Source organism: Gymnoscopelus microlampas, assembly GCF_963454915.1.
Source record: "Gymnoscopelus microlampas genome assembly, chromosome: 14".
Lineage (NCBI taxonomy): Eukaryota > Metazoa > Chordata > Actinopteri > Myctophiformes > Myctophidae > Gymnoscopelus > Gymnoscopelus microlampas.
In genome coordinates, this window is record NC_139951.1 from 31,985,993 (window position 1) to 32,011,574 (window position 25,582).

At 42.5% G+C, this 25,582-nt stretch overlaps 1 protein-coding gene across 1 annotated transcript in view; it reads right to left on the bottom strand.

Moving 5' to 3' along the window:
* pemt (phosphatidylethanolamine N-methyltransferase) overlaps nt 1-25,582 on the bottom strand; it is a gene marked incomplete at its 5' end in the record, with an annotated part of 80,016 nt that overhangs the window by 5,246 nt on the left and 49,188 nt on the right. The window contains 3 exons of the mRNA XM_084077810.1: nt 3,120-3,194; nt 21,100-21,211; nt 25,152-25,297. Coding sequence (XP_083933936.1) covers nt 3,120-3,194; nt 21,100-21,211; nt 25,152-25,297 — 333 coding nt within the window. The remainder of the gene's footprint in view (nt 1-3,119; nt 3,195-21,099; nt 21,212-25,151; nt 25,298-25,582) is intronic.

The window sequence follows — 25,582 nt, forward strand, 5'->3', positions numbered from 1 at the left end:
GACTATTACTGTAACAACTACTACCATGGGGGGTGAGGGAGGGAGGATAAGGACATGAGGTAGGATGAGAGCACAGCTTTCCCCAGTCAACTAAGTATAGGATTGGTTAAAACGATATTGGGCTCACAACTTTGATACGATTTCGATACGATACGCACTTTTTTTATTATGAAAATATATGGGGGAGAAAAAAAGCAAATGCAAACAAATAATTCTGTTTTTGCATTATTCAGACATGCAAACTTGTAGCTTTTCAGCTACAATAGCCGTTTTGAATCCAAATAGGGCAATAGTGTGACACCTGACCCGAAAAAAAACATGTTGTCACCCTTTTCACCTCGGGGCTGTTTGCATGCCTGATTATTATGATTGTCCCGACTTGACAAAGTTTTACCTTTTGCGCCCAAAAGGTAGATGATAAAGTATTTTCAATTCAATGGGTAAAAAGTGTAAAAGGAAGGCTGGGAGAAGCCCTCTGTATCCTTAGATGTTCTCTGGTTTTCTGAGGCCGCCATTATATGTGTTTTGTATAAACTGGGGGAGGGAGCACCAGAGGGGAGGAAGCAAGGGGAGAGGAGACACCAGGGGAAACCTCATCTGTGTCTGGCTCTGTATCCTCATTTGTTTGTGTTTCCTGAGGTTGCCAGTTACGTATTGTTCCATTCAGTTTATTTTTTGCACCCGCAAGAACGTAGAGACGTAGATGAGGTAACAAATACTCAGACGAGATGATCTCCCTGTTCTCAGAACAGATCCGGGTGAAATCGGGTTTGAGGGGTGACACATACCTACTACTCACCTCCCGAGACCAGACAGACAACTTCCTATAATGAGGCTAGAACTAAACAGTCTATGCATTAGAGAGACAATCCAAAAGGGGAAAGAGAGGACGTCCATACCAGGTTGAGTCAGGGCCAACAGTTTGGCTAGAGATGGATGTCAGTGTACGGCAGGGTGAGTGACTATTACTGTAACAACTACTACCATGGGGGGTGAGGGAGGGAGGATAAGGACATGAGGTAGGATCAGAGCACAGCTTTCCCCAGTCAACTAAGTATAGGGTTGGTTAAAAGTTTGAGCCTTAGTGAAGATGTATGTGAAGATAGCAACACATTCTCACAGGTAGGCGTCAGTTTGCCGCTCTGTCATTTTCACTCCCTAATGCGTCACTATAGGACTACAAAAACTGAACGGCACGCATTGGAGCTTCAAATACTACTCAAATCCAGCTATTGAAGAGTTGCCTCATGGCTTACCTAGTAGCAGTGCTTGACTGGTATCCTCAACTTCCATAATCAAATCCATCCGTGGGTATGACTTATTTTTTTATAATTTCATACCATTACATGCCTATGCAAAACACACCATTTCCATCAAAGCTTTAGCTTGAGGTACTGCAGAGCAATATGTTGTAAAAGAGTGTGAGAGATTTTGAAAGACCTATTGAACAAACTAGAGGTTAGGTTTAGGATTAAGGTTGGGTTTAGGCATATTTTCGTTAGGTTAGGATTAGGATTAGGTTTAGGCATAAACATAAGCAGTTTTGTCAACATGCGACGTCGCCATGGTGTCCCGGCATGTCAAAACTTGACTTTCAGGGCGTCCCCTCATGTGAAAACTTGACGTTTCAGGGCTACTGACAGAGCGGCAAAATGTGACGCCTTGGGAGTGAGATCGGGTTGAAGATAGAGAGAGTGCCGCTGACAGCTAAACGTGACTGAATAACAAAGCTATATTATTTTACATTTTTACTGAGACAGAGTAACCATCTATGAGAGGCATATTGTAGGAGGCTGGTTAGATTTGAGCCTGTGTTTGTTGTGTTTGTGTGTCTTCTTTTGTGTGTGTAAGGGTACAAATATAATGTGTGTTTGTGTCTGAGGTCGCCATTAGATGTGTTTTGTATAAACTGGGACGTAGTTTAAGAGGGAGCACCAGAGGGGAGGAAGCAAGGGGAGAGGAGACACCAGGGGAAAACCTTGTTTTTGTCTACCTCTGTATCCTCATTTGTTCGTGTTTCTTGAGGTTGGCAGTTACGCATTGTTCCATTCAGTTTATTTTTTGCACCCGCAAGAACGTAGAGACTGTGTGATAATCGATGAGGTAACGAATACTCAGACAGGATGATCTCCCTGTTCTCAGAACAGATCCGGGTGAATTCGGGTTTGAGGGGTGACACATACCTACTACTCACCTCCCGAGACCAGACAGACAACTTCCAGTAATGAGGTCTATCCATTAGAGATACAATCCAAAAGGGGAAAGAGAGGACGTCCATACCGGGTTGAGTCAGGGCCAGCAGTTTGGCTAGAGATGGATCTCAGTGTACGGCAGGTCGAGTGACTATTACTGTAACAACTACTACCATGGGAGGTGAGGGAGGGAGGATAAGGACATGAGGTAGGATGCACAGCTTTCTTTCACACACCTGTTTCACCCTGCGGCTTCCCTTCTGTCCTAAACCATACCGTGGCTTTTAGCTAGCTGTTAGAGCGGCAGGAAAATAGTACTTAATTTCTGCTTCTCTTGTTGTGTTGTCCTCCACGTATTGTTCTTTTTTTTTTTTTCCAACATGCTCCCTGAACTCAGGCCACTCACCCTTTCAACTTTGTGCAAGACTAGGCGACAGTATACCATATTACGGTATTACCGCGGTATAAATAGCCATAGCACCTGCAATGGCAACACATTCTGTCTCCCAAGGAAATGTCGGGAGTCGGGCTGGGTGCAAAACATTCAGAGGTCTCCTTCCCTCCTAATTCTCAACAAATCTCTGTAATTATAATTTTCCTATAATCAGCAGAAGTGAGAGTGTTAATTCCTTGTGTCAATTGTGTTTATATAAAATGTTAGTCTATTCAAACACAAGGTTTTTATTTCATACGGTGAAATACTGTATACCGCGGTATTTTGTTTGATACCGCACCGTACTGTATAATTTCATACCGTTACATGCCTTACATGCAAAACACACCATTTCCATCAAAGCTTTAGCTTGAGGTACTGCAGAGCGATATGTTGTAGGGAAGGTATAGAGGAAAAAGAGTGTGAGAGATTTTGAAAGACCTATTGAACAAACTAGATTGAAAAAATGGGAATGGAGAGACAGACAGACTTACCCTTCGATTGCGATGGCCACCTTGTAAACGAGAGCAACGACTGCTGTCAAAACCAAGCCCACTGGACTAGCACCACTGGAGGGAGAGAGAGGGGGGTGTATGGAATGGGGGGCATAAGGTGAGAGAGAGACAAACATTGTCAGGTTAGTTGAATGGATAATGTAATACCTACTGCATATACGTGACCCTCTGGTACTCACTTCAGGTCAGTCAGCCTGTCTCAAGGAGGTAAACAAGGTCTCAGACAGATCTGGGCTAATAAACAAGACAGGGTCTAATAAGTCCACAGGCCCACTCCACAACAATCTCTGCAGGACAGAAGCTGTCATCATGTGAGTCAGGTCCGTCACAAGACAGGTGACGGAAATGACTGCGTGCTGCTTAAAGAGGTCAGGCAATTGAGAGTGAACAATGCAGCCGAAACTGGCTTTGATTGGCCACGGCACAGGGCCATAGATGGCTGACAGCAAAAGGGCAGCCCCACAGTGCCCACTAATTTACAGTAGACAAACTAAGGAAAAAAACACACACAGCATGTTAACTCGGAATGATTAATTCATGGATTTTCATGCATTAAATATTTATTATCTATTTGAATCAACTTCTCATATTAGGTACGGTTCTACTAGCATGTGAGTTTATTTGTGACAGACCACCACCATTACTGACTGCAGATAGTCACACACACACTCTCACTCACACTCTCACACACACACACACACACACACACACACACACACACACACACACACACACACACACACACCCCGACTATGGATGCTTTTCCTTTTGTTTTATGAGTCGTTTTCAATCAATCAATCAATCAATCAATCATCATGTCGTAACAATTCCTATAGACTGCAGATTTATTTCACCACAGTTTCACTTTGGGCAGTCCACCTATTTAGTCATGTGTCTGAAAGTAGGCCAATTCAGCACCACTAATGAGCAGACAGCTCTACACGTGGTCACTGATGTGGCCTGCCCCAGACAGAGAACTATGCTTTCCCTAAATTACCATTATGAATGTTTTGGAATTGAATTTAAAGCAAAATGAAACTTTAGCAGCCATAGCTCATTGGGTCGTTGAACCACAACACTGTTTCATAGGAAAATATGCTTTATGGTTCATTCACTGGAACAAATCCAGAGCAAAAGGGCAGTGTTACAAAATCTGTCTTTGTTTCAGGTGAATGGGTGTCCTGTGGCTGTTATGATGTCCCGGTGGGCTAAAGATGAATAAAGGAAGAGGCACTCATGGCTATTTTTAGAGAGAGTGCCAATCCCGTTGCTTACCTTCTCTTGACCTGGTTTCAAGGCCTCTGGGGACTCTATACCTGGCCATTGTTGTGTGAAAGCTCTCTTTTCCTGTCTTGCTGGGTTTTATTTTGTTCTCATCTTGGGAGTCTGTCAATGACGCGTGATTTGGGACCGCACTGGGGATTTGGGGAAACCACGCCCCCGGAGTCGATCTACAAGCTCACAATGCGTCGCATCGCAAGGCATTGTGAGCTTGTAGATCGGCTGTTTTCAAATGGCCAATATATATAGGGCTGAAGTGGTTAATGTATGTTTTGTAATAAGAATCAAAGTCTACAAATTAATTAGTAACTAAAGTTTTCTAATAATTGTAATGGAGTAAAAGTACAACATTTGTCTCTGAGATGTAGTGGAGTAGAAGTAAAAGTACAGAAAACTGGAAATACTCCAGTAAAGTAAAAATACCTCGGACTAGCGTACTGTATTCATAAACTCTTTCTGTATTATTATTATAGCGTAGCGTATTTTAACCATCATCATCATCATCATCATCATCAGAGAGAGAGAGAGCGAGAGAGACAGAGAGAGAGAGAGAGAGCATGGCCATTCAAGCAATTATTAACCTATATAACAGACTAGCGTATTTTCACAACAGTTGACAGCGAACGGATGCGAAAGGCCGCCGTCTCCATCTATTTCTCTGTGGTTTCCACAAATCCCCAGTGCGGTCCCAAATCACGCGTCAATGACAGACATCACAGAGTCTGAAGGAGACACCGCCCGCCCACCCACCCACACCCCCCCCCACACACACACACACACAATGCCTCACTTTCCTGGGTGCCCCCTCAGTCCATCCGTTTTTCTATCCATTTTCCATTAGTCAACGTCCCCTTGACCCTTTCAATCAAGAGTGATTCCGTTCCCCAGTCAGTCATCAGAAATCACGGTGGATAGTACAGACAGTATTCAGCGTGGTGATTGGAAGATTCATGCCACCTCTGCAGCCTAGACGTTTATACGCTTCATTCTGGTGACACATAATGTGTCATTTATATCGCTCGGTGAAAAGATCTGCTAATTTTGATGAGTGACACGTCAGTCACATATAACATATACCGTACATACGTGTGTGTGTGTGTGTGTGTGTGTGTGTGTGTGTGTGTGTGTGTGTGTGTGTGTGTGTGTGTGTGTCTGTGTGTTAGAGATGGCATGCACCTTTGACCTTAGCCTAGAGGAAGCCTTTATGACCAAGGTCATTAAATACCAACCACTCCTACATACCATCTCAGAGCTAGGTTATAGGTGCAGAGTATTTCTTTTTATATATGGCAGCCTAGGACATACCCACAGACTGGTTGCTAGAGGGCTTCAACAACTTGGGATGCCCAAAAAGGAGGCAAAAAGGCTGGCAAAGTATTGTGCTGTCTCTGCTATAATTGACAGCCGCCGCATATGAAGGAGAAGCTGTTACTTATTCCCATGGAGTACTGAGTGACATGCTTATTGTATCATGAAGACATATGCCATGATTTTGTAAAGTAACCTTACTGCACCTATAATATTTGTGTCCCTGTATGACATAGATAGAATTGGTTAAAGAGTGTGTGTGCACGTGTGCTCTGTCATCAGTTTTCTCAAGGATGGCAATGAGTTTTTAAATGTCCCAGTACTATTATATACTGTAGTGTAAGGCAGTGGTTCTCAAACTTTCAAGGTCCCCCATAACTCTAGAGAGCGTACAAATTGTACGCTCTCAAAGTTACAGACCTGCAAGCATCCATTTGGAACCTCCTCAAGGAACCATATGGGTCCCTGGGCCTAGACCGCACTTTGAGAACTACCTGGCAGGCGTAGGGTACTTTACATAAATGTCGTAACCAATTATAAGCTACCTGCTTAGCTTGAGACTGAGACCCAAAAAACATGAAAATCCAATGACAATGTAAGCTGCATAGCAAGCACATTATAGGAGCAAAAATAATGACACGTTAATAAATACCTGATTGGTACACAGTCTGCTCTCTCAAGGGGAAAAATGATTGACTGTCTATGGACATAGGTGTGTGTGTTTAAGTTAAGTCATACTTTACACTTTTAGGAGCAGTGGGCAGCCACTGAGCAGTGCCCGGGACCAAGGTCCAGATCTAAGGCCAGTTCTTTAGTCAATATGTCCCTAACATTCATTTATTTGGTGTGAAAGGAAACCGGAACATGTGGAGACACCCACGTGAACACGGAGTGAACAATCCACCCAGGAAGGCCCACCGGCTTCAAACCCATGACCTTCTTGCGGTGAGGCAACGTGCCAACCACTGATTCACAGTGCCACCCTGTCTGTTCATATGACAATTTGTGTGCCAAAGTCTGCCACTCTCTACAAAAATATACACCGCCTCCGTGTGTTTGTTTTTTTGTGCACGTGTACTGTTTGCAGTGGTGGAAGAAGTACTCACGTGTTTTACTTAAGTAAAAGTATCAATACCCTATTGTAGAAATAGTACAAGTTTGTTCGTAGTATTGGTATCAAAATGTACTTGGAGTACCAAAAATAAAAGTACTCATTATGCAGAAGGTCCCATTTCACAAGTTTTCAAATGTATAAAAATCCTTTCAAATAGCCAAAGTTTGAATAGGGCTGAAGTGGTTAATGTATGTTTTGTAATAATAATCCAAATTTACATAGTCACTTGTGCCTAAAATAAATAACATTTAAAATAAATAAATAAATAATTGTAGTGGAATAAAAAGTACAATATTTCACTCTGTAATGTAGTGTAAAAGTAAGTAAGTAAGTAAAAACTCCAGTAAAGTAAAAAATACCTCAAAATTGTACTTAAATACAGTACTTAACTAAATGTACTTAGTTACAGTACTTTCCACCACGTGTACTGTTTGCATGAGTCAGCATCACGAGCAGAGCAGACTGAAGGGTTCAGAATGTGGCTCAGTGGAGCAGCAGTATTTGCCAAAAACAAAACAAAAATAGATTTCTCAATATTTTCCCTGTTTTACTTTGCATGAGACTGCCTGGCATGAAGCACCAAAGCTTTTGGTGTGTCCGATAATAGTCTACTCTAGCCCATTCAAACCAGGAAAGCACCAGGATAATTTTAGATTTAACTATATAGTATACATGTATGCGTGTGTGACAATTTTTCAAAAATAGCAGATTGAGCTTGCAGATCTATTTTTGAAAAATCTTGAAAATCTGTGCAAATCTTTGAATATATATGTTTTTTTAAGCAAACATTTTGAACTCAAATCTTTTCTTCTGGGGGTCCCTGGAACAACATATTTTGAGATGGCTTAGGATTTAGGAAGACATTTTATAGAATCGGCGACAGGTCTTAATGGGCTAGTTATTTTCAGATCAGGACCAGAGTCTGGTAGTCTGGTACCATGTTATTGAAATCTGGCCTGTAATGGCTGTGTGTGTGATCTACTGTACAACAATATAGGTCATAGACTTGTGATTCAGTGCATGTTGTGTCTTTTTGTGTTTATTTATTTGATACTACATAGTGTACGTGGATGCCTGATGCTGATCACCTCATAATGTAAGACAGTCCGGTCGGTCCCCATTCCTTTGGGGTATTTTTGTCACAGTCAGTACTAGGCCTGTCATAATTATTACATAATCAATTAATCGCAATTATTTGAGATAATCGCAATATTTTTTTGCATAATCGTCACAATCCAACAAAGGCCAAACAGAAGGAGGAAAGGAGGAAAATATCCCACTCGTTGTGGCCTTTTTTTCCTTTTTTTTTAAAAGATATTTTTGGGGCATTTTGCCTTTATTGATAGATTACAGTAGGCTCAATTAGGTAGGCTCAAATGTCGTTGAGGAACGGGAGTCGAACCCGCGACACGCTGTCAGGCTGGCATTGCAGCCTAGGGTGCCTGGACCGCCACGCAGCGGCTCAGGCCGTTGTGGGCTCTTTAAACAAGAAAAATGTGTCCTCTGTATTCTAACTGGATGGAGCAGTGGGTGGGTACCAACAAAGCTCCCAGGGAGCAATAACAAGTAAAGTGTCTCGCTCAGGGACACTTCAGCACATGGACCGTGGGCCGGTGGGCGAATGGAGGACCTTCTGTTTCCCAGATGGCCTCTCTACCCACTCAGCTATGGCTGCTATGCTAAACCTGTAGCATCGCTAGATGCAGACATGCCTCATGAAGTGAAGAAAGTGCCGCGCGCACGCGCACGCGCACGCACGCACGCACGCACGCACGCACGCACGCACGCACGCACGCACGCACGCACGCACACACACACACACACACACACACACACACACACACACACACACACACACACACACACACACACACACACACACACACACACACACACACACACACTCTAAGGCCACTTTCTACCGTGTTCAAGACCACCTAGCTTTTCATAAGGCGGAGGAAGTAAGCTTAAGTAAGCTTAAGAGCCATAGAAATTTGCTTCTACAGAAGAAAAAGAAAATGTAGCTCACACTTCAGACATTTGTAACAAAGTTATGATTGTGAATATGTAACTGGTCCACTTTTGTCTCAATCCCTTTCAATGAGTCTGAGTTGCCAGGGTTAAGGTTCATTCTCCCCACTCAGTCACTAACGGACGAATAAAATGTGTGTTTGTCTGCGAGCCATGAAACCACCACCACCGACACCTTCAAATAAAGAACTCAGATGAAACAAATAAACCAATAAATGCATACACCGTCTTGTATAAACGCACACAAACATGTGTATGTATGTATGAATGTATATGCATCCCTGCATAGTGCGTACAAGAGTGGAAATATACAATACATGTACAAGGAAAATACACCTACATGCAGAAGTACGCATGTACACTGTACGTTCATATACTGTACGTTCATACACACACACACACACACACACACACACACACACACACACACACACACACACACACACACACACACACACACACACACACACACACACACACATCTTCGGTGTCTTGGTGCACCATTTAAATTCTTTCCGTCATTCTTCCCTTCATCTTTTCAAGAAATCTGATGGCCATAAGGGGCAGTCTGAGAAAGAAAACCAATATGCACATTGTGACATTGGCATTCAGTGACTCACTGCATGAAATATGAAACTCAGGTGTAATGCGGCCACTGTACATGCTGACCTACTTACTGTAGTACAACAGCATTAACTGTACTTTGTGTTGTTTGCAATGCCAAGAGCTTGAATTTCATAAGGCACCATACGGCCACACACGCGCACACGCACACAATGACAGCTCTGTCACTGTGTGACCCCCCCAGGAAATCCTGGGGGCTAGCAGGGTTTCGTGATGTTGCTATTTGCGGGAGGCATGCGTTAATCCGACAGACCTTTTCTCCGACTATGTGGCATCCGCGTGCGGTTAGGGTTAGGGTGCGGGTTTGGTTCGGGTTTACTGTTTAATGTCGGAGCACTGCGCTGTCGGAGGAATGCGCTGTCGGACTAACGTATTGCACCCGCTATTTGCTCCTCATGTCCTGCTCTGAACCCTTTGCTTAGCATGATGCTGTGACCCCCACTGATTAAATACTTTTTAAACTGTTAAGTAACTCAATGTCAGTAAACCAATGTTCCAATATGGATTTGTGCCTTTGATTTGATTTGCGTCTATCCTGAGGTCATTGTGACCTGCTAATGCATGTTGACAGCAGAGGTAAAAAATACCCAGAGGCAATCCCATTACAGAGCCTCTTGTCCACTATCTGATTCTGGGCCTAACCACAACCAAATGAGACAACACATCTCTATTAAAGACGGGGTGCCGTGATTTTCAGGGATTTTTTCCCCCCCTAAAACATAATCATCAGGTATTATGGTTATACTAGGAGGAAGATTTTTTTCAAAAAAGTGTACCCCCACCAGGGGGCTTAATGAAGTTCTATCAACCTCATAGACACGTGAAAAACAGAAAAAGTGCAAAACCATGGCACCACCTCTTTAATGAAACACTGGAAGGTTGAGTCGACACGTCTGCATTTTCATTCAATATGATACATGCATACATATACGAACCCTCTTGATAACATGTTGCATACCTAAAGTAGTTACAGTATGTGCAGCGTCATTTTACTCTATGCTTTCAGTCACCTGCAGAGGCTACAGTGTCTGGCACCAAGATGTGGCCATGGCTACTGCTGTTGTTAGCAAAGGCCTGCTCCAGACATACCAGAGGAGACCCTTTAGTCAGGTATTATGGTTATACTAGGAGGAAGATTTTTTAGCGGTGCCAACCGCTCTACATTTGACTCTGTCCGTTTGTCCGTCCGTATGTTATGTCCGTATGAGCACGGCGTATGAGCACGGCATTTAAACAGCTATAACTCCAGTTCACACACACACACACACACACACACACACACACACACACACACACAAGCCAATACTGCACACATGCGCACACACGAACACACGCACACACACACACACACACACACACACACACACTTGACGTCCGTATGAGCACGGCGTATGAGTACGGCATTTAAACAGCTATAACTCCAGTTCGCAGCATGCTACGGAGTACAAATTTTGTACATGGACTAAAACCACCAATAGGGACGAACTGAAATTAATTAAGCCCCGCCCCCTCAGTCTTCCTATTGGCTGGGCTTTAAACAGCCGTAAGTCCAGTTTGCAGCATGCCACCAAGTCCAAATTTGGTATGTGGACTTAGACCACCAATAGGGACGAACTGTAATTACTTAAGCCCCGCCCCCTCTGTCTGCCCATTGGCTGGGCTTTAAACAGCCATTATTCCAGTTTGCAGCATGCTACCAAGTTCAAATTTGGTAAGTGGACTCAGACCACCAATAGGGACAAACTGAAATTAGTTAAGCCCCGCCCCAAAGGCACCGCTTCCTTCACACAGGGTGTGATTTTTCAAAAAAGTGTACCCCCACCACGGGGCTTAATGAAGTTCTATCAACCTCATAGACACGTGAAAAACAGAAAAAGTGCAAAACCATGGCACCACCTCTTTAATGAAACACTGGAAGGTTGAGTCGACACATCTGCATTTTCATTCAATATGATACATGCATACACATACGAACCCTCTTGATAACATGTTGCATACCTAAAGTAGTTACAGTATGTGCAGCGTCATTTTACTCTATGCTTTCAGTCACCTGCAGAGGCTACAGTGTCTGGCACCAAGATGTGGCCATGGCTACTGCTGTTGTTGGCAAAGGCCTGCTCCAGACATACCAGAGGAGACCCTTTCTCAAATACAAGAGAGACAGTGAGAGATGAGTTAAACCCTGATGATACCAGCCTGAGTTGAGAAATGCTAGTTCTATTGAACTGCTTGGAATGAACATCACTCTGAATTTTACTCCAGCTGAAAAATCCCAACTGAGGCGACGTTTCCTTCACCCCCGCTTCACCCACTGTGTGAAGGTACCGAAACCTTACGACACAACTTTACAAACGTAGAAAAAACGCCTCAGTTGGTATTTTCCAGCTACGAAGCGATGAAACGCTTCATTCCCCTCGCAACTGTTCGCTTCGTTCACACCGTCGCGCCAATGCAGCTCTTTGCACCGGCTGCTCAGAAAGAGCAGCCAGTTCATTTGTGTTCATGTGTAATTTGTCCTCTTCACGATACAATACCCGTGCTGTTCCTGAGAGACAATAATTGTGCATGTTTCATAAGCAGTGAATGAGGACACTGGTCAACATCGACAATAATGCTACGAAAGTAGGACTTGGATAAAAGAAATACATCATTTTCACAATAACACATAATAGACAGATGAGCATGTAGTGGATCAGAATTATATTAATGTATCTAACTATATCTAAATTATAGAATTATGACAATTAGTGTATTTATGCATATCTCTTGTATTACTGGTATTTTTTTAAATAAAATGTACACTTTTTTATCTGATGTGTCTGATTCTACAAAATAGGGGAAGTTCTCTATAAGGCACTAGGCTTCAAACCTCTCCTGCACAATATGGTTATATGTATTTTTATTCTTCTGTTTTAACTGTTTATGTGAATAAAATTGAAGAAAGAAATCTAGTCTAGAGACGTTCTTGACTTTTCCCCTTTAAATTCTATACTCTTGAACATACAAGGGCTATCGCCCAGTATGTTGGATGTTATTTGAACCTAATTTCTGACAACAAGAATTTATATCAGAAAGTCTTTCTGTCAGAAAGCCCGCTTTGTGTCGGACAGCCCTCAAAGCAAAGGGGCTTCCGGCCTCCTGGTGGCGCTGTGCATGCAAAGTTTCACATCGATCAGTCCAGTTATAGGTAAAAACATGAATCGGCCACCATGTGGCTGATTTGAAAAAGTGTAGGGTGGCATTTCATCCTCGGCCTAGTGGGAATGTGCGTGCAAAGTTTGACGGCAATTGTATGCTGCGTACATGATTTGAGGCATTTTGTTCAAAATGGACCACTCCTGCAAACTTTGGAAGCCAATCTACCTTATCTGGTCTGTTAGAAAGACAGAGGTAAGATGGGAAGTTTCTACACTCGTTCCCCCATCTGAGAAACACTGCAGTAGATTACTCTCACCCAAACACTGACGACAAAGTGAAACAAATCAAAAACTTAAAAAAAATCTAAAACTTTTGTATTAGGCCTAAATTCTTCCTCAATGACCTACAGTCCAAGACTTCAAGAGAGATTAGCTGCATACAGACACACAGATGGGCGGATGGATGATCTCTCTCTCTCTCGCGCACACACACACACACACACACACACACACACACACACACACACACACACACACACACACACACACACACACACACACACACACACACACACACACACACACACACACACACACACACACACACACACACACACACACACACACACACAGACGGAGGGAATATTATGCAGTGTACCACATCATCAATGTGGAGCAGGCCACTGTGTTTTTCTGACAGTGGATCACACAGCATCTTTGTCTCACTTGCAGATGTGCTTCACAGAAAGCCACTGGAGTTAATGTTCACTGCCACCCCTTTAATGAGCTTAAGTAGTTCATTTTCTCTCAATCATATTAGTCATTCAGGGAGTGAGGAGAGAGAGAAAGGGCTGTAATGATGTAAACTGTGAGTCCCTGACACAGTTTATCATCTTAGTGATGTCTAAGAACTGAGAGAGAGAGAGAGAGAGAGAGAGAGAGAGAGAGAGAGAGAGAGAGAGCATGTGTGTGTGAGGGTGTGTGTGTGTGTGGGGGGGGGGGGTGTGTTGCGAGCGTGCGTGTGCGCGCACGTATGACTGCAAATAATGACCAGGGAAGTGGGAACTGACACCATCAAGCAGGTTTCTGGAACACAGGATAAACTAGAGAAATGTGGTCCTCGGAGCACAGGTCTCCACCAGGGCAGGTAGCTTATTGTGGGCCAGAGGCATTTAGTTCAAAATGGGCCTTTCCTGCAAACCCAATTGGAGGCCAATCTTAGCCAATCAGGATGGAATATGAAAAATCGGACAAATCCGTCTTGATCACATGACTATAGAGATAATGTGTACCACAAACACGGACGTGTGTGTGTGTGTGTGTGTGTGTGTGTGTGTGTGTGTGTGTGTGTGTGTGTGTGTGTGTGTGTGTGTGTGTATATGTGTGTCGGACGGACAGATGGACAGAAAACATAGGCCTGGCGGAGCCAATAAGAATACTTGCTAAGGATAGTGGCAGGGGAGACTGTTCTGCCCAGAGATTCTGTGACTGTTATTGCACTTCTTCTTGTCAGTTAAGGGTTTGCAGTGAGAGGAGTCACGAAGCCCTTGAAAAATCATTTTCATTTCAACTCCAAATAACAGACTGAGAAGAGTCTGTTGAACTGATTCTCTGCAAACATTTGATTAAAATTGCCATTTTGCAATCATGCCCACAATTCGTTAGTGTACATACCGGCGCGCACGCACGCATACACGCACGCACACACGAACACACACAGCCACATACTCAAGTGTAATTGCTTTGTAGCAACGTAACAAAGGTCTTCTTAGGGGGCAAAGCAAGTCAAGCCTTTACACATAATATGAACATGCATGCACAACTTACACATTAAACTGAATGCGTGCGTGTGCTCGCATTACAGACACACACACGCGCGCACACACACACACACACACACACACACACACACACACACACACACACACACACACACACACACACACACACACACACACACACACACACACACACACACACACACACACACACACACACACACACACACACACACACATTATGTATAGCTAAACGGCAGTTGACAGAGAGGTTTTTAGTGGCGATGGCCTTGTTGCTATGACATCTAAATGCAGTGGTGTGGCCTCTGTAATAGAACAGCTCTGTCTCATTTGCAAGAAAACCTCTTACTGTATGTTGTAAGTACTGTAGGTATTAGTTTTAGGAAATATGGCCGCTTTGTGCAGGGGGGGGTAAGGATATTTATTGTTTCAATATGGAACAATAAAAAGAAAAACAGTAAAAATAAAAGTAATAGTAATAGTAGTATTACTTTTTAAAGGAGTAATAAGTAACATATTACTTTCCTAAATAATATTGCCCAACACTGGTCTCATTATAGTTGTAAGGACATTAGGATTCCTAGTTAGGCTCCTTATTAACCCCTGGCCCCTATGTTGGGCATGCCATTATAGGCAAAATCATTCAAAAACTTTAACTAATTTGTACGACAAAGCATATAGGGCTTAAGTGGTTTAAACCAACCATATACATGTACTAATCTGATGAATAGTGCTAGAAAATTGGTTCACTATATTTTTTTTTTTAATTAGTTTTAATTAGTTTTCAAAATGGGTAGTTAGTTTAGTTTAGTTTTATTTTGTAAAAATATGGGGCGAGATTCAAAAAGGTCAGAAAAGGGTATTGTGTAATAAAAAACATACCATTAAAAAAGTATTCACAGTTAAATAAATGGAAGATAGATTTCATATACAACAAAAATATTAAGCTTATGAATGGAATACAATGACAGTTCGTTTAGAAAGTTTGGTAAGCACACAATTATTCAAAAATTAACAATAAAAAAAAGTGTGCACCAAGTGCAGAGCCAACTCAGCCAAAGGTCCGTTTTACTACGTACAGTATAGAGGGTTTAAGTGGTTAACCAAATAAGCACGCATGTGGGAGCTGTGCTTTACAGCCATAACTGAAACGACCGGGAATGAGGTGCTTGGCCGCATCACTGACGTGCCAATGATGTTAAGGCGCGTGTAATATTGCTTCATTCAATAAAGGGTCAATAAAGTACTGGTAGAGGATGCAGAAGAGATGGAGAGGATGTTTGTGTGTGAGTGTGCAAATAATGCAGTCCATGTGATTTGCGTGTGTTTGTGTGTGTGCGTTTGTGCATGTGCGTGTGTGAAATCTACGTCGGACATTTCTCGTAATTGTTTCTCGTTTCCAGGAAGAAAAAAGGTCTATCTGCACATTGTACAGTGGTGTAGCTGCCACACACACACACACACACACACACACACACACACACACACACACATACACACACACACACACACACACACACACACACACACACACACACACACACACACACACACACACACACACACCTTTCACAACCATCCCTCAATTACCAATGTTTCATGAGGGAGGGGCCGTCACATGAAGGCACACATAAAAAGGTGATACAACAATAAGAGTCGAAACTATTGCATTTCTCGTCCATAAATACGTTCATTATGTTTTCATATTTTAACCTATGTGTACAATGTACTTTGCTCAAGCACAACCTAAATGATGACCCCTCCAAAATTAGATGCTGCATCTCAAGGGGCTATCCCTTCAATAAAAACAATCTGAAATCTAAAAAGACAAAAAAGGAATATAATGAATTAAAAATGGAAAATGACCACACAACAAAACATGAATAGAAATATATACATAAATACTATCAAATATGAAAACTGGCAAAACTTAAACAGCTTTCAAACTGGCATCCCTATTTTGGGAATGTTATTACAGGTGAAAATGTTCAAAAACTCATTTTTTTTTACTTCAAAAGAAAAACTAAATACTCGCATTATGAGCTTGTAGACCAGCTATTTGTTCTATTTGTCATACAATGAAGTACAGTATACAGTACATATTGTATACACTGTAGGCTTAAGTGGTTAACTCAATGTAATGTTTTGAGGGTACAATCTTGTCTATGTTTTCTTTCTTTTGACTGGTTGGTTGGTTGGTTACAGTGTAAGTTTGAGCAGAGTGAGTGGCTAATGTGTGTCATCTGATGTGGGTCATCAGCCGGACACTGGGCTAATGACTGACCACAACCTACTCACAGTAATACACTACAAGGTGTTAGGAGACAGTCTGCACTTAAGCACGGGTGTGTGCACTAACGTAAGCCTGAGTGAGTGAGTGAGTGAGTGAGTGAGTGTGCGTGTGTGCGTGTGCGTGTGCGTGTGTGTGTACACTCACATGAGCCTGAGTGAGTGAGTGAGTGAGTGCCCAAGTCTACACTCACGAGAGCCCAAGTCTGCTCCCAGTCGCTCTGGTCTGAATGAATGAATCACACTCTCTTTAGCGAGTAGCGACCAACATCGGAGAGTTGGCACAAGCTAGTTCGGAGAGTAAAACAGTTAGGTGTGCTGACGTGACCATCTCAACGCATTTTGTAGTTATCCACCCACCCAGTTTGGTTGGTGGATGGATTCATTTGGAGCATGTAGCTGCCTTTACAGATGAGACAACATAATAGTTACAAATGGTAACTAGAAAAGTGCGTCTCCCTTCGAGCTCTTGGTGTAGTTCCTGTTCCTGTTCACATGGGTGTTCATTTCCACTTTCCAGTTATTTTTAAGCTACCCACCCTGCAGTGGCTAGGCTACAGTATCTGGCACCAAGATGCCATATTTATATTTTCACTAACTAAATGATATCTATCTAAATAATAGAATTATGATAATAAGCACGTGCCTGCCCATATACGATACATATACCAATCTACATGCTATAGTACTACCAACATCCTACAGCCTACTGACAGTACAACAATTTAATAGAAAAAAACTGAAAATAAAATAAAATAAATTAATAGTATATCAATCAATAAAAAGCAATCCTAGTTATAGTAATAGTAAAAACATTTAACTGCCCTAAAAATCGGCTTCCCTTTATTTTTAAAGATAGTAATCTTTGTGTCTTGTTCTTGTGTTGACCTAGTGTTTATCACAAACTGATGTCAATTTATTCTTTATACTAACTGGTTTATCTAACATTAGAATTTTGGAAATTAATGCAACAGACACTCAAGTACTGTGGGCCATCCCATTATACTGTGCAGTTCACTCGTACCTATTTCATACCCACATATTAAGACCATTCTTGCTGCCTTGTTTAATGTGATCTGCAGTCCCCTCATCTCTTTGAGCTGTGTTGCCCCACACTGCACAGCAATAGTTTATGTGACTATAGATTAGACTATGGGATGTTACTTTCAAAGCATCTTTAGATAGAAGCTCTGCAATTCGCCCAACCATTCCTGCCATTTTCATCAGAGACAGAGAGACAGACAGACAGACAGACAGACAGACAGAGATAGGGAGAGAGAGAGAGAGAGAGAGAGAGCGATCAGAGTGACTGCGTGAAAGCGAAAAAGAACAGAAAAATAAGAGTTTCGCATCCGTCCCGCTGTGCCGGGTCCTAGCAACTGCAGCTGTGCCAGTCAGACTCCTGGCAGGTTTCCATGGTTGTCATGGAGATGTCTCTGGTAGACATCAGGTCTCACCCCCCGCCACCACATTTCAAGAGCAGAAGTAGTGGGAAGTAATTTGCCACTGAAAGGTAACAACATTTGTCCGTTCCTCACTTATTACATGCATCCGTTACATGCATCTGACTTGGGGCGAGGCATATTAACCCATTCAATCCGGGAACGCATCTGTGTTATTTTAGATTTTAGCTAGCCTATAACCTATAGCCTATATAATAGCGCAGCACTCTGAGCCACGCTATGAGCTTGTATATCTGCTATTTTTTAATAGCCAAAGAAATCTAAAATGACATGTGTTCCCGTATTGAAGGGGTTAAGAGATACTATTTGATGCAGTTAAGGCAAGGAAGTGAGCAGTTTTTTTATGCCTTAGCCAAGCCATCTTCAAAAATGTCAATGACGTCCACAATCACAACACCAAAGGGATCTCTACTAATCCCGTTCAACCCGGATTTGGCTCAAACAAGGGGTTAAACTCGTTCTCCTGCTATGCCACAAAAATGTGGAACACCCTACCAAAGGTCGTAAAGGAGTGTAAATCCCTACTCTCCATCAGAGCTCTAAAAGAGAACTTACAGCCAGGTGGCTGCAATTCGAAACTGGCCCCTGTAAAAAAAACGTCAATGCCTGCCACCCCCGCCCCCTGATTTCTAACTGTTTGTCTCCGCCAGGCCGAAAGGCATGGCGAGAGAGTATGTTTTTCCCCCTGTCCGTCCATCCGTCCGTCCGTCCGTCCGTGTGTCCGTGTGTGTGTCCGTCCTTCTGTCTGCGACCAGCTTTTCTCCGCCACCGTTGGCCCGGTCGCTGTGAAACTGCACACACACACTCCCTGGATGCCACAGCAGAACCTCTACCCCACATTTTTCAGATCAGGCTGTCATAGCGCCACCATGAGGCCGACTTTTGCAAAACACATTTTTGGATATGACTCCTACAGATTTTGTCCAAAAAACACGCAAATCGGTACACAGTATCTCTATAGTCATGTGATCATCACGGATCTGTCCGATTTACCATATTCCATCCTGATTGGCTAAGATTGGCTTCTAAAGTTTGCAGGATTGGTTCATTTTGAACAAAATGCCTCAAATCATGAACGCAGCATCCGATTTTCGTGAAAGATTCCCACTTGGCCCAGGAAGAAAGGCCACCCTTTTCACATTGGCCTGTTATAGCGCCACCAGCAACCACATTTTTGGAACAAAATGCCTCAAATCATGAATGCAGTATCCGATTGTCGTGCAAGGCCTAAGAAGAAATGGCACCCTTTTCACATTGGCCTATTATAGCGCCACCAGGAGACCACAATAATCTACCTGACCTGGCGGAGACTTGTGCTCCGAGGAGCACTTTTTCTAGTTATATGATGTTTTGCATGGTATTGTATATTTATCTGTCATTAAATGTTTCGATTGAATCGAGTACAAAGGACCCCAATGGACTCCTCTTAGCAGACCTTGTATTGAACTGGACTTTCTGGTGCTTTTTTTTGCAAACTGCTAATATAGTATTCAATCAATCAATCAATCATCTAGAGCAGGGTTTGTCTGTGTCTGCCATGAAAGTCTGAAATGGCTAGTGAAGTAAAAGTAAAAGTGAAACTTCTGGGTCTTCATGGGTTAAGGGAGCATGTAGTCTTTTTAGACAAATGCTAAGTTTGATGTTCATCCTAGTTTCTTTGAAGCATAAATTGTTTTCTTTGCACTCTAGTTATGTGACCATTTACCCAGCCATTTGTTGACTAGGGTACACTACTTCATGCCACTTACTCTGATCTTGCACTTTGAAATTGCTCTGGGTAAGAGCAGCTGCTAAATGCCCAGATTTTTACATCCTCTGTGTTATCAAAATGGAGGACTTTACTGTGTGTATTATTAGAACTAACATCACCTGCAGACATGTGTGTGAGATTCTTGCGTACGCGTCCAAAATTAATGCTCCACACACGTATTCGTGCCTCTCTGTGTGCATCATGTGTCTACGCACTCATGTGTTTGCACACGTGTCTGTGTCATACAGATGTTGTACTGTAGGTGCCTAACTTTGATCAGAGGTGGGGGAGCTGTACTTACATCACTTCACAATAAACAGACATGAAATTAAACTGTAGACCAATTATTTGTTCTCTTCATTAGAACATTTATTTTGTTATTCATTATTTACACCAAATTTGGCCACTGATGTCTGATGCAATTTCTTATTGCGATGTATGCAACACTTTGCAGAAAATCTGGTCGGCCACCAGATTTTTGCTCAGGCTTTATGAAACTCAGGAATATCCTACAGTTAACAAGGAGCAGCTCACTTTTACAACAAAGGCATGTAGACATCTTTGTCCAGAGGGAAATGGACTTCATCTACAGTAAAAAACAAAGCAAGTGCCACCTTTATATTTATATAAATAGGGTATCTGTCCTTCACGTGTCTTGAGAACCTTCCAACCGATCGACTTCAAACACAAATCACTCACTTGGATGTCTCGGAATAATGAAGTCAATCCAAACGAGATCCACATGGAAAAGGGTATACTAAAAACTCCTCAATAAGAATCCAAATAGTCTTGTCCAATAGACAAATAGAATCCCCATCCAAACAGAAACATTAAATGTTAATGTCGCACCGGAATGAACTGTTGTGTGGTCTTGCTAAATGTTTTATGGATATTTTACATTCACATTACATGTTTTATTCGCTTCAGCGAAGGTGACGGAAACATGTCCCCCCATGTAAAACGTCTTTGTGGTACTTAGAAAAGCGCTATATAAATTTGAGATATCATGTGTTATTCACATTTTATTTGAATGAAAATGTATTCAACATTTAATGGAAGCAGTGTTAGTGTGGAGGGGTCAGAGGAGAGATGGTACTGTAATGTAATGTGATTGTGGTCACTACACCACTCAGCCATGTATTTTTAGGTGCATGCTAACTTACATGAGCGCCAGGCCAAGGTAGTTTGCAGTGCTGCCCCAGTACATTGGATTCTCAATGAGGTTGAAAGGGAAGCTGGTCACTTTCTCCTCCATCAAGATCCCGAAGTAGTCACCTGAAAGAAAGAGCACATGCACACATGCACGCACGCACGCACACACACACACACACACACACACACACACACACACACACACACACACACACACACACACACACACACACACACACACACACACACACACACACACACACACACACACACACACACACACAGTCGTTCAATTAGCTTCTCCCCACTGACCTACCATACGATATCTTCTAATACGAACAAGGGACAAGCCAGCAGGTATACCTCACGCCACTGAGAATATTGAACCACGGAGGCGTAAAACGTGTGGCTGAGAAAGCACACTGTCTGCAGGTGAATGAAATGTGCGGAGACAGAGGAGTGGAGGGCAGTAAAGTGGAACAAAGAGACTGAAAGAAAAATAAAATGGGTCAAAGCATTTTGAACGTGTGTAGCCTGAGAGAAAGGGCTGAATGCAGGTGAGGGACCACAGGTTAGCAGGTCAGGGTGAACCAATAAATGGCCAATGGACTGTTGAATGAGAATGCGGTTAATTGAAACTCGTAACACCTTGCAAGTCAAAGCTACAGTACATAACATTCCCAGGTACTGTATGTCTATGCACAAATGCGCGCGAGCACGCACGCACACGCGCACACACACACACACACGCACACACACGCACACACACACGCACACACACACACATATTACTGTCCATCAATGAATCAAATATTGACTAAATCGATTAGTATGATTAACCATATTATATTTTGTGGTACAACGGTGTCACACACAAATACCGAAAATAGCCAATCAACAAGCTCAGTGAGCTTTTTTGAAAAATGTATTATTCTATTTAAATCAATATTTTTTATAATCAATTAAAGTTCTGTTAACTGTTGCATCACACACACACACACACACACACACACACACACACACACACACACACACACACACACACACACACACACACACACACACACACACACACACACACACACACACACACACACACACCTTTTTCAATCACACATATACACTACACTGTAGTGACTACAGTATAGTCTATAATACATATTCATACACATACAAAGAAGCAAACCCATCCAATCCCATAATCTGACCCAATTTGAAGACTTTCTGTCTATTACACAACACTTGAGCTTGTGTCCTGCAGAGAATCAACCTGTTGAATTACCCATTTAGTACTGCAGGGACTGTGTATTCCTCGCCTGACTAATACAAGGCTGACCCTGTTATATATTTTTCATCATGCGTGTCCATTTATAACACCACAGGAAGCCAAGATAAAGACGTTGTTATAAACAAAATGTGAGTTTTAGATTTGTTTGAGTCAGCATTCAGAACAATAACATACTTGATTCTTGAGACTTGAGTTTAAAAACAGTATGTAGTTGTGGTCATACTGGGCAGCTTGATTGTGACCGTGACATTTTCACCCAAAAAGATAATCGCCAATCTCCACTTGAACTCAAGCATTAAGTGATAAGAAGTAAGTGGTAAAAGGTCATGGTCACTATGACCTCACAAAACACGTTGAATGAATGAATGAATGAATGAATGAATGTAAACTGCAACTGGTTGGCAGGGGCATATAATTGCGATACAGTATTTGTAGTTGGGTGATGTTTTTTGTTGTGGCTGTTCCTCTCTCATGCAGTACACGGTAATATAACTTAGAGTGTACAAAATAAATAGAACTGAAAGGGTCCATTTGGTTCCAGTTGAGAGTTACAGTCTTTTTTAAATCTCAAACTTAAATGAACACTCAGGACTTTTCAGTGTACTGTATATACTGTAGTACAGTATAATACTCACTCCCTGATGAAGGTATGTGGCCTTCAATAGAGCATATAGACATGCAGTATGTTAAATGGTTCATTTATATAGTGCCTTTCTCCAAAGTGCTTTACACACACACACACACACACACACACACACACACACACACACACACACACACACACACACACACACACACACACACACACACACACACACACACACACACACACACACACACACACACACACACACACACACACACACACGAACCGGCTGTGGAGGAAACCATGCAAGGCACCAACCTGCTTATAGGGAGCAGTTAAGGGTTCAGTGTCTTGCACAACTTCGACACACACACAGGAAACTTCCAATCCCAATCCAATCTACCTCCTGAGCCACTGTCTCCTGATAAGTTCAACGGAGCTATGCCAAACCAATAAAAGCATTTTTTAAAGAACAAAAACAACCCAGGTGCTCTCGGTTAGAATTCAATAGGTGACGACGTCAGTCCAGGTGGTTAAATGATGCTCACAAAGTCAATAAACAAATTATAGATGAAAGGAAGCCCTTAGGCTTACTCCAAGCACACTCCGGACAAGCAAGGATAAGGACATATTCTTGCTCTTTTGGGGTGTGCTTGGAGTTAGCCTAAAGGCTTCCTTTCATCTAAAAGTATCTTAACTTAAAGGAAGGAGTGCCTTGGTCCTTAAGCTATGCCCAGCCACAACCAAAGAGCACCTTTCTTTGATTTTGCACATGTGTGCATCCCAGCAGCGCTAACTGGGCAGCTCTCAGTGACCAATAGTACAAGACTTCCCCCAGTGGCCAATGTTTATTTGTTGACATTATCATAAAATGCTTCATAATCTGTTATGAGTATTGTTATAATTAGTGTTTATACCTATAATTATACTGCAGATTATAATACATTATAAAGGATGTTTATTACCGGTACATAGCAAGTGTTACTGAAATGTTTTACAACTGTGCTTTTTACTAGTGTGTCTTTGTGGTGAAACTGCAACAACAATTAGACACACACATTCATGCATGCATGCATGCACCTCTCATCGAGAGAAGCAGAGGACTACAGGTTAAATTGCCTGTGTTAATTGTCTATACTGTACTGTAGGTCTTTTGCTGTCCTTTGCTGTTAACGTGCATCAGCAGAACACAATGATTTCAGGAGCTTACAAGAGAGGTGCAAATCAAATCATAATGTACACATGAACATAATGGAGGAACTGACTCACACCAACGGCAGCAAAAACGTGGCTAGCCATCTAACAGATGATGCTGTGTCACTGTGTGTGTGTGTGTGTGTGTGTGTGTGTACGGTTACAGTATGTCTGTCTGTCCGTCCGTCTGTCTGTCTGTCTGAGTACGACATAAACAGCTGCAACTGATTTCACTCATCTAATTCTAAGAAAGAGGGAAAGAGACAGCACCAACCTGCCTGATCTTTAATTAGCAGTAATTGTAACACCTGGGTGTTACTTCACACTGGGTGTGAAATGTTTTGGTTTTGAACTACCCAAAATCCAAATCTGATCTGCTCAGATAGTGATTTAAAGTTTTATCGTGGGACCAAGGCACCAGGTAACTTCAGATAAAACTAATGTCAGACTTGACTTTTCCTTGCTCCTCTTGAGTAATGTGCCACTGCCAAAGAGTGCATCCACATCTCAGCGAGCTTGCATCTAATTATGAGGAAAAGAGCGAGGCTCTGGCATTGTGCTGGAAGGGTGGGTGGTAGATGAATCATACACACAGACCATCCTCTCCTCAGGCAGGCTCAGAAGGACAAGCTGCTGAACCCAGCTTGTCCACAGCAAGATGGTAGATTTTGTACTAGTATCCACAGCAGCATACGTTCTTAAAACACTATCAGTCTTTAGCAAAACAGGTCTTTGGAGAAAGGAGAATACAGTTCTTTGGAATGGAGTCCAGACACAGAATCATTTAACCACTTGTCTTAAACCCTAGTTGAACAGGGTATGAAAATATGCACGTAATTGGGAAAAACTGCATGCGCACGCATGCAGTTTTTCCGTGCGTGTGTGTGTGCATGTACGCGTGTGTGTGTGTGTGTGTGTGTGTGTGTGTGTGTGTGTGTGTGTGTGTGTGTGTGTGTGTGTGTGTGTGTGTGTGTGTGTGAGATAGAAACACCCACCTAGGAAGGTGCCTGTGAATCCCAGAGCCAGAAAGCTGCTGACCACCAACAGAGTGCCAAGCACCAGCAGAGTCCCCCCGAAATAGAAGATCTCATCTTTGGCCATCAGCTCCCATCTTGGCTGAACGTTCATCACCACGGTCATACTGCAGAGGGAAATGGGCAAACATACAGGAGATATTTATATCCTTTAACTACATGAACCCTAGCGTCCCTATAATTAACCAACAATAATGAACAACGCTTCGCCCGTGTAGGGCTATGAAGCCCTACAGGGGCGAAACGTTGTTCATTATTGTTGGTTTAATAAATAAAAAAGACGAGAGAGCAGTATATCATGGTGACCATGGTTTAAAGAATTGTGGGGATGCGCATATCCTAATTTTTTTCATCTAGAAAAGGACATCTTTACATGCCCTTTCAGACCGCCC